Source organism: Schistocerca piceifrons, chromosome 1, assembly GCF_021461385.2.
Source record: "Schistocerca piceifrons isolate TAMUIC-IGC-003096 chromosome 1, iqSchPice1.1, whole genome shotgun sequence".
Classification (NCBI taxonomy): Eukaryota; Metazoa; Arthropoda; class Insecta; order Orthoptera; family Acrididae; genus Schistocerca; species Schistocerca piceifrons.
This window is the reverse complement of record NC_060138.1, coordinates 815,962,593-815,973,906: the sequence shown is the minus strand read 5'-3', so window position 1 is coordinate 815,973,906 and position 11,314 is coordinate 815,962,593. Positions and strand designations below refer to the sequence as shown.

The window sequence follows — 11,314 nt, the reverse complement described above, 5'->3', positions numbered from 1 at the left end:
AAACTTATTACAGTGAACAGAGACGTCAATGAACGAACGGACAGATTATAACTTTGCGAAAATAAAGAAACTAAACTTTTCACTGGAGGAAAGATTTGAACCAAGGACCTCTCGCTCCGCAGCTGCTCACGCTAACCACGGGACCACGGCACTCCTGAGCTCACGTAAGCCTAGATGTTGCCTATCTTACACATGGACTACTCAGTTTGTATATTTTGCTTATTTTTTCGTAGTTCCACACAACTTCTTCCTGTTTTCTCGATTGATCTGTGTTCAGTTTTTCAAGGCCTATCCACTGTGCCAACTTATATCTAAATCTGAGGGGGGTGCGATGGGAAGGTTCCCTTGTCAGGAATGTTGACAGACAGCATCATTCTGATGCAGAATAACGCGCGCCCACATGTTGCCAAAGTTGTTTAGACCACACTTCAGAAGTTCCACTGAGAAGCCCTTATAAATCCTCTATAACTTCCCGGTTTATCCCTGTGCTAGTTCATATTTTTTGACCGTCTATTTGCTTCGGACGAAGAGGTGCACGCCTGGGTACAATCATTGTCCCGTAGGGAACTGAAAATATTTTTCCAATAATGGGAGAAGGCACGGACCGTCGTGTCTCCCACTAGGATACAGGTATTAACAGTTATGGAGATTACCTTTGAAATAACAAACTGTTTATTTACTTTTTCCCATTTGTCTCGTTTTCATTTGAATACCCCTTATAGCTACGTTCACTTGCAACACATGAAGTCTCTAACTCAACACCAACTGACACAGTTTAAGTTCATAAATCCAAATGTGAATGCTAAGGGAAATAATTCTTTGTGCTTCTTTAGCAGTTTTCGTCTCGCCTTACAGAAAATGTCGCACTGCATAGCTGTGTAATGCTGGTTACTTTTCAAGCCACTATGAGGAATCAGATAGAAATAACGCTTATGTGCGCCGTCGCGTTGAGACACTGGTCATAACCACGGTTTCGCATTCCACTTCCAGAAGCACAGCGCGTCAGCGCTTGAGCACCGTCATGGGCTAACAAACACTAGCTCTAGCAAGGACCTAAAAATGGTGACGAATCACCGATAGCGAATCTCTCTTGTTGACTATCAAAGCCTCAGTTACCCATCTTTTAGGTCACACTGCTGAATTGTCATGGATTATGTCTCAACAAAGTTTAACGAGTACGACTGCGTTTCCTAATGGGACAGTAACAAGAATAGCAAACAGTGAAAATCTTGATACTGATTAATTTTAAGATCCTAAGTCAAATATGGCTAGGGTTAGGTAATCATAAAAAAATCTACTCTCACCCCTGTTGCACCTTTTACGTTACTTTTTTGCATTTTTGCCTTTTCTTTATTTTTTACAAGTTACCTAGCGCTGATGTCACTTTGTGTTCCTGAAGGGTAGCGGGACATGCTTTCTAGCAATACTGACTATAGAGAAATGAAAGGTATTCTCAAATAAAATCCGTGTGCTGGACAGGGAATTTACCAAAAATATTTGTCTTTCGTAAATTTGTCTGCAAAACCTTTCGTTGCTGCCGCAAAGTAGCCATATGTCTGAGTGGTAAAAGTTAATTACCGTTAGCAATATTCGTTTGCTGTAAGATGGGAACTACAACACTCCCAACACCCATTTGGTAGGTCTGTATTAAATGGGAAAGCTAGTAGCCCTCACTGCACCGAAAGAACTTCTCTGTGATTGCAAAAAAAAAAAAAGAAAGAAAGAAAAACCACATCATTTAGGAGATCATAAGCTATCCTCAGTTGATGTACAAGTTCTTTTCGTAGCTTACACGCTTCTGTTTCCAGCATCGAAATATCCAAATTTTCCTACTGGTGGTCGTAAAATTAGCGACAAGAGCTAACAAACTTTTGTGCCCATGTACAGAACAACACACATTGCCGTGACCGCAAACGGATCAAGCTAATCACAGAAAGGATTCTGCATATCACCTGATAGTGAGGCGTGGTCGCCGATTCACACTGCCATACATTAAAGAGTGAAGTACAGTTAATGGTTACGGTCACGCTTTTCCCTCGTTATCGGTGTTAGTTTCTCTGCGCAGCAAGCTGCAAGATCCCCGAGCTATCGCAGAGACTACGTGTCGCGGTGGAGGCGCGGGCGAATGCTGGACTGACCGGAGCCACAAATTTAAAGACTTGCAGAAATAAATTTCGTAAAAGACTTGTAGCGGAGGAAGAGGCCGGCCGAGGACCGGTCGCGAGACGTACAAGGCGATGCGAAGGCGGCATGCCCGGCTCGGCCAATGGGCACGCGCGGCCGAGTGACGTCAGCGGGAGCCGCGGCGAGAGGTGCGCGAGCGGGTGCGGCGGGCGCGGCAGTCTGTCTGAAGACTTTGAGAGTGCCGGCCACCAACAGGACGGGAGGCGACCGTCGAGGGCCGCGCTGCAGCTGTGGCGAACCGGGCCATGGCCTCCACGGGTAAGACCAGACTCCACCTGCCGCTAACCACCGCCGTCGTAGCTGTGCTCAGTGTCTGTGCTTACAGTGCGACTAAAACCTCTACCGCCTGCATTCTGTTCGTGCTTCGGCAGTGGTGACGCTAGTGTTGTCTCCTGGACGCAGAGTGAATGACTGCTTGATCCCCTTCTTGTGCACCGCAAGATAACACATTGCAGGCCACCGAAGTGATACTTGCTGTCTAAAGCTTCTTGTGGTGGGGAAATTAGTAACCATCAAATGTCGTAAGTCGCAAGGGCAAACCAATTAGATGTTCCTCCTAGCCCTCCCAGAGATGTTTTTAAATTTGGCATTAGGCAGAACTTTAACAGCAGGTTCCACGAGCTAAGGATACGTGAAATTAGCAGAGGCTGAGTTTTGTGTAGTGGTCAAAATATTGTAAGAAAATATCTCGTCGGTACAGATCGTCACAAAGTATTATTACTGACTGGTACGAGTGCATTAATCGCGACGGCGATGTGAAATTCCGATATGTCACGGAAACTGGACGTAGAAGATAATATAGGAATATCGGAAAGCAACTAACTGACTGGACTGCTTTACGCCACAAGTGTATGTAACGAAACATTACCATTATGGAAAAAATTAATTATTTTATCTATGTTTAAGTTTCAAAATTAGACATCGTATCAAATAACCATAATTGATCACTACGTCGCCAAATCTCCCTGTGAGTCAATCTGTCAGATACTCATTGACAGTCGTGAAAATCCATATAAAAGGCAAGGTTAATACTAGTATGTAAAGATCAGGGTTAAAGTGACGGATGCCGAGCCATTGTAGTGAGTCTACGTATAACAATACATACAAAGCTTGTGAAAATCCATATAAAATGCAAGGTTAATACTAGTATGTAATGATCAGGGTTAAAGTGACGGATGCCGAGCCATTGTAGCGAGTCTACGTATAACAATACGTACAAAGCCTGAGCTATCCACTCTTGAGTACTGTTAGAGGGTATCAATGCGCTCACGAGTTGTAATGAAGGGATAGATGGATAGAGGCTGTAGATCCGCTGCTAGGATTGTGAGCGGACAGTTCTTTGCTAAGAGAATGTCACGAACGTAATCTCAAATGACACGGTCATGAAGAACGATAGACTCCCGACGAACGTAGAACTGCAAACGTAAAGAAGAGAAACTGATTTTGAGTAACATAAGAAAAGCACTCTGCTTCTTTCATCACACCCTTTGCAAAAATGTTCTTGGTCGAGAGCCCAATTTGCGTAAGGAGACATTTACTTCTCCTGGGCTCAAATCGTACAAGGAAGAGACTAATAATAATATGATGTGTATTTCGCATACTGGACGATGACTTTTGTGGATGGTCGCGTATACTGCTATAAGAGAACGAAGTATTGCTTATCGTGAGCCTAAATGGAGCTACAGAAAACAGAAACTGATTCATATGCCAAGTGAAGAAATTCGTACGAGTATCAATGTGGTGGACAAAAATGTACGTCTACTCAACTAAAAGTAGCTTTCGAGAATTGCACAAATGACATATGTTATCAGCACCCCTACAGTGTCCCGCGTCTGAAACTCAGTTAGCAGGTTAGTGAACGCAGCAGTTGGTACGTGCTCATAGAACTTCATTCGGGATAGAATTTATGTAATGGGAAGAATACTAACGTGGCAGCTGTCTATAGACAGAGAGACGCAAGCATTTGTGGAAAAGTTCAATGTCTTCAGAACGAAATGTCCGTTACGGAAGGCACTTCCTTGAAACTGCTTCCTGCCGAGGGATATAAGAGCATTTTGTATCAAAATGAAACATGTGCCAAGATCAAAAAATACTATCAAAGTTATATTCGGGACATATGAACATGGAAAGAGGAAACCGATACCGTTACGTCACATTGATTATGTGAGAAATTAAGAATTTTTACCGTGTTCTATCGAACAAGCAAAATTATCCTGTTAAATTGCCAAATGAAAAAAATACGTTGGTCGCCGAAAGAGTTGGCTTGGCAGACAGCAAGCATTTATTTTCTTCCCAACTGCAAAGTGGGCGTAGTAAAGAAGACAAACTTCCTGTAGGTACTCTAAAAGGTGGATTCGGAATTCTATTATTTTTTTTCTTTGTCTCTGGGAAATGCTGCACAATTACATGATAACTTCAGAATGCAAACCCCACTGCTACGATAAATGATAGAGATTCGGCCGCTGGCAAATAATCCAGAACCAAGTTTAAGCGAAACCGCTCTGTAGAGAAGGCCTCTTTAACGTAAGTTTTTGGATTGGGCTTGAGCAGCTATATTTTCGGCTGTTAACGCTACGAAGAAGTGATACTAATAATTAGTGCTCGTCTAATGCTTCTTAGATCCTAATCTACTAGCGTATCTCCTAACTTTGTTCAATTTTCTCTCAACAAAATTTTCCATTGCGTAAATTGCACCTAAGGATTGTTTCCACAGAATTCTGTATATTGCTAGCTTAGTATGAATCAACAGAAAATCCAAGAGAATTAACTGGCGCGCTGAAAGGAGCAGTCGAAGTTTCTCAGGCTGATAGTGGTACAGAAACATTAATTATGTAAGTGCTCGAACATTCAGTCACTTCCAGAAGACACTTGGTGCTCTATAACAGTTAGCGACCTTTCCCTTACGAAAGTGAATGATGCAACATGCATCGTTCGGCTGTATCATATCAAAGTTCGGCGTTTTGCTTTCAGATATTGTAAACCGACATGCAGTTAATTAAAACAGGACTCACACAAACTGTCTGCTACGTAGTTATCTACATCAAACTTCTTCGGCTGTCATTGATTTACATAGCGGATTTTCTTTTTATTTGACGTTGGCATTGCGTTTCACAGCATCATCAATACAATCCTTATGGTTCAGCACAAATTTAACTGTTTTTAAATCATGTAATTAGTGGTTTAACAATCGTAACTTAACGTTCTTTTACTATTTTGCATCATATGGAAAAGCTTAAACGCCCTCGTCTGAAAACACACTCGGACATAGCTTTGGTAACATATCATTTGAACCGAAATAAATTACATTCTAGCGTGTCCGTAGTCCGTAGCCATTCGTGGAGCGTTGTTCCAATGCACTCAGGCACCTCCTCTACCTTTCGTTTGATCATTGTATAGCTTGTTCATCATTTACTGTCATCACTGGAGAAAGAATATACTGTCACCTATAGCAGAATCAGTTGAGTAACTTATTTTACTCAGAAATGCTCAGCAAGACATGTGGCTGTAAACATAATTGTGTAAAGCATTCTTCAACTAGTCGTCTACATCTATCTGGATTCACATATTCTTGAGTATAAGCACCACGTTCCATTTATAGTTTCATCACAATGTTGCAGTTCGTATAACCCTCTTTCAGGTATTATGAATCCTTACTTTACAGTTAAAAGCTGTCTTTTGCTTCTGTACAACACATTTCAGTTACTCCTACCTGATCTTTACACAACAGTCACTTATGATTCTAAAATACTGTACGACTTGGAGATAACAACCCAACTTTGCCTCGTCCTTTGCGATGTATGGAACGTGTTAAGACTGGCAAAGACGAAAATAAACTGTTTCATTACACGTCGTCTTCAAAAGAGGAGAAAAAGTGCTTTTTTTGCAGATAATTTTAAAGATGAATATGGTTCAGATATGAAGTTTCAAAGCGACCTGAATGGAGTTTCCAGTAAGAACCTAGCGCGTGAAGGAGACGCTATGAGGCCCCTCGTCATTCAGGTTGCTGGAAGATAAGTAATAAGATGGAAATTGTTGCGGTGTTAAACACTCAGTTTCAGAAGCCCTGTTTATTAACAAACTGCATAGTACAGACCGTGGCGCCGGCCGCGGTGGCCGTGCGGTTCTAGGCACTTCAGTCCGGAACTGCGTGACTGCTACGGTCGCAGGTTCGAATCCTGCCTCGGGCATGGATGTGTGTGATGTCTTTAGGTTAGTTAGGTTTAAGTAGTTCTAAGTTCTAGGGGACTGATGACCTCAGATGTTGAGTCCCATAGTGCTCAGAGCCATTTGAACCATTTTGAACAGACCGTGGCCATCTTGCGAAACTAACATTACGAAATGCACATCCGAAGTTCGGGTACAGTACTGTGCTATTAGTCTATCTCCCGAGCTGTTCATAGTCATTTTCGCAAGAAATGTCATAGCTTCCGGAATTTTTCAGCGGAAGTCAGTATCTGCCGAACTTTTCAGCGCTCAGACGCCGCTTCTGACAACCTTCTGGAGATTTCTGTGCCGTATCTTTCGTTACTTCTATGCCGTAACCTCACGAAATCCGGTCGAAACGCCACGAAACTTTGCTTGGCGTAGTCTAACGAAGATTATTGGCCTGGTATACCACTAATCCACTGAGTCAAATTATCTAGTCACAGCTGTTTAAAAATCTAACCATGATGTAAAATGAAATTTTACGGACAAGGCTTTGCAAGATGTGAGCATCAACTTGTTGGTCAAACCTGAAATAATAGTAATAATATAAATCCAGAATAGTTGTACTACTACTAGCACTAATAGTAGTACGGGAACGGCGCCGTGTAGTAATCTTAGGAGAAAAGTAAATTTGTTTTATTAGTTACCGCAACATTCATGCGTAAGTTGTCGTGTACTAGTCGTCTGTCTGCTGCCAAACAAGGGCGCCCCTCCCCCCATCCCTACCCAGCTCTCAGGGAAAGGAAAATATGTTGTGTACTCAGATGTTTTTCTTTAAAAAAAGGTTTAAAAGTCGTTTTAACAGGGTTGTAACTGGCTACTTACAAGCCGCCTCTCACCTTTCAAAATACTGAAAATACTTTATACTCTCGATTTGCTGCCCCTCCGTACAAACAATCGTTTAAGGGCGCTCTTGCTGTCCTCCGTTAGTGTAACGAGTCATTGAAAACATCTACATGACTTTTATCTAGACGCAGCAGCTGAACTGCTGCATAATTTTACAGTTCTTTAGATGAACTCAATAAGAGTGTTTTAGAGTACACGTCATGATTCTTCTGAAGTCATCCCTACAAGTATCCTCAGGGCCTCTGATATATCTTCACTGAGCTCTTACGATCCTAGTACCTCTTCTCCGGATTAGTTCGAGGTCTGCTTTCATGCCTACTTGATAATAATTCGAAACACTTGGGCAGTACCGTAGAATTTATACCCCAGCGCCCTGCGCGTGGCCTCTCTCAGAGATGCGCCGTATTTCCACAGAACACACCGCGCAGATATCAAGTTGCCTCTATGCCATCTGTGCTACTGATTTGAGACGTTTAATCATTTCATATCGTTCATTAGTATTACTCTAGATATTCAAACGATGTTAAATCGTTGAACAAATGCATTAACTTAACGTGCTGCAGGTTAGGTTCTGCTATTTTTGAGGATGCAATGTATGTAAATAGTAAGTAGAATTATTGTGTGGAAAAGTAAAAATGATGAATGTTTAATGTCAAACCGATACTCAGGGCACCAGCACAGTTTGACAAAGGATGTAGAGAACAGTCGTCGCCTAGAATGTGACTTAATCGTTGTAGATGCTGAAGACTCAGACCGAGGTGCGAACAGCGGATGATTTCAATTTATACTGCGATCGTGAGGTTTATAATGTCCTTTAAAAGCTTTAATTTGCCCACTACCCCACTTTCAAGTCACTTCAGGGTCTCCATCAGGTCACATTTACAAGCACTCGATGATGTCATTGTGACGTCGTTTACTCCCGGAAGTTATTGTTTCATTATGCACCTATGTGCAAATGTTTTCACAGAACTCACCGTCTGATATAGTGCCTAGAAAGCGTGGTAACGGGCGCATAAAAGGTTCTTCGTTACAGAGATACAGCTGCGTCGCGACTTCAGTGCACTTCCGAATTCTCTTGACACTACCACGTGCAGCTCTTCTGAGGTGGTCTTGCCGTTATTTTATTAGAGCAGCGCTCTTCATAATCCGAAAGACCGTTTCATGTTTTTACTTGTTCCTTGTAGACTTAGCTTTTCAACCATCCTCACAGGCAGAAATATAAGGGTAAGGTCCGGGGACCTTGGTGGCGACGAAACGTGACCTTCCCTGTCGGTCCATAATCCGGAGAATGTTAGGTTCAGATGATATGTAATGTTGAGATTAAAATATGCAGGGGTCCCGTCGTACTGTAAGAACTTACCGATTTTTGTAGAATTCCAATAATGCTGGAAGCTCGTTTACAAGACTGTTTAGACCTGTAAAAGGCGCTTAAACGGTGCAACAGTGTTGTCCCAACAAATTATAATCAGAGCTGGAAAACTGAATTGTGGAAGCATAAGCACAAGTTCACAACTAGAACGCCAAAAGAAATATGATGATCGTTAAATAAAGCCATAGCAACTGGATTGCCAAATCGCGAAATAAAAAATATATTTCTGTAACCAGCTGTATATATGTAACGAATTCAAATGGGACACATGGTATGAGTAATGTTTTATTTGAATTTACTACTAGCCGAGTACCTGGCGTTGCCAGGTTATGTATGTATTCCAGTCTTCTATTAGCTCATTTTCTCCCTCGCCCTTTCTCTGTCCATCTACTTCTCCCCCTCTCCGCCCATTTCCTGCTCCCCCCTCTCTGTACATTTCTTCCAACCTTCTGTCCATTTTCTCCTGCCCCCTCTTTCCCTCCATCTCACTCCTCCTCCCTCCTATCTCCACGCTATCACCCCGACCCCAATAGAAGATTGCTAGTTGTTACCCCTATATTATTTTTTTCCAGATAGTAAGTAATACCTCTACAAAGTTTGGTCGAAATCGATACAAGGGTTTAGATTATGTGTAGTGAACGAACGAACGAACAAACATACATACATACATACAAATACATACATATACTCTTATAATATGTATGCATTCTTCCAGAAACACACACACATACACACACTCAACTCATTCTCTATTGCAAGATTCACCCAAAGTGATGTAGCTAAATCAAGCAGTCATTTCGAGAGCATTTAGCCTAATCATTTCACCTCCAACACTACGATCTTGAGTATGAGTGATGAGGAGTACGAGTGTGGGAGGAGAGGAGATTGAGCCGCATAGTTGCGGAACAGGGCGAGACGCGGGCTGCAAGGCCAGGCTGTGGCTGGACCGTGGACCGTTAAAGCGAGCCGCGGTGCGGCGCTGCGGTGTTGAAAGTGTCGGAGAAACCAGCCGGCGCGGCGGCCAGCGCTGGAGCCCTGTGTCTGCCCGCTCTGGCCCCAGCTCAGCCAGGCTGGCTGCTGGCTGCTGGCTGGCTTTCTCCAGCCCCGCGGCTGTGCGGGCGGCCGTCTGCCCCTAACTGGCCGCTAACCTCGTACACCGGCCGTCCCCCCACGTTCTACTAGGTTCTCGAATCACCAAATCTTGATTGCTGCTCCTCTGTCAGGGACATTTCAGGTGATCATCGCCTAGAGAAAATACTGGCATCTAAGATGTAATGCATATATGACTACGCAGAAAGGGCTGAATGATCAGATATCGTTTGACTTTCGATCGGCTGTCATTTGTTGGGATCGGTGACTACATTAAAGTAGAAGAGTCTGTCCGGGATGTGAGCTTGGGCGTAAGGATGGGCAGAAGTGGAACCCCTCGTAAGGCGAAGCAGTTTTGATATTTCACGTCATGTGTTTCTATGTACATTTTCTAGAACGCAGTACCCACTACTTATTCCGTCTTTCTTGAAATTCATTCCGAGTTGATACGTCTGTCTGTGTGGTGGGGCAGGATTCGACTTTAGTTTGAAAAGATCTTTTTTTCTAGGGAAGGGGAGTCAAAACCCCCGAATCGCTGACTTCGCTCCTGTTAATCTAGGAGTTTTTGTCCGTATGAGACATAAATTTAACCGTGGGGAAGACAGATACCATACTCATATTTATTCGAAGAATAAGTCATACGCAAGGGAGCTCACACACAAAAACAACACTCGCTCCACCCATTCTTCTGCGTTCATCGCTCTAGAACACCTCGAAAGTTCGATTGACGGAAGTGATAGAAAAGATTAAAAGAAGTGCTATTCCACTCGTCACGGGTTTGTTGAGCTTTTCTTTCCCACTCTCATGATTCCAAAAACAAACTGCAGTGAAAAATACTGCAGTAAGGTGATGTGTATCACGGAGCGCCTTAATCAGAAAATTACGAAATCCTACGTTTTAAAAGAGAGAAACTAATAGTAAGGGGAGGAAATGGGACTGGCACAGTATGTACCATCTAGCACGCACTGCATATGATTTCTTAAGTGCCTCTGTGCTCACTGTAATTAGTCTAATCTTGTCTTCTCCGTATCTAAGGCAACAGTACGTAGTGAGTTTAATTATGTTCCTAGATTCCTCAAAGCTGTTCCTTGAAACTAACTAAGTAGGCTTTCGCAGATAGTTAGCGTCTGTCTTCGAGCGAGTTCAGATTTTTCAAAATCCCCATGTCGCTCTCCCACAGATCAAACAACTATATGACTAGACCTGCTGCTCTTCTTCTTTTTATACGTTCAGCATCTCCTGATAGCCATACTTTGTGTGAGTTCCACACACTTGAGCTATATTTTAGAATGGGTCGAACGAGAGTTTTGTAAACAATCTCCTTTATAGATTGAATAGCTGAATACCTGGCGTTGCCTACGTATGTATTTATTTCATACTGCTATTAAGCCACCTCCTCCTTTCTCCCGTCTCTGTCCACCTCATCCTTTAGCCCTCTGTCTCCATCTCCTCCTCTCCCCTGTTCCTGTCGTCTTCTTTGTTTTCTCTGACCATCTCCTCCTCTCCCCTCTCTCTGTCCATCTCCCCCTCCTCCCTTTCTCTGTCCATTTCCTCTTTCCCATCTTTCTGTTCATCACCTTCTCTCCCCCTCTCTCTACCTATCTCTTCCACTTTCCATTT

At 43.0% G+C, this 11,314-nt stretch overlaps 1 protein-coding gene across 1 annotated transcript in view; it reads left to right on the top strand.

Annotated features, from left to right (window-relative positions):
• The first annotated feature begins 2,350 nt into the window (after positions 1-2,350).
• Positions 2,351-11,314, top strand: part of LOC124775374 — a 607,101-nt gene continuing 598,137 nt past the window's right edge. The window contains exon 1 of the mRNA XM_047250212.1: positions 2,351-2,442. Coding sequence (XP_047106168.1) covers positions 2,430-2,442 — 13 coding nt within the window. The 5' untranslated portion in view covers positions 2,351-2,429. The remainder of the gene's footprint in view (positions 2,443-11,314) is intronic.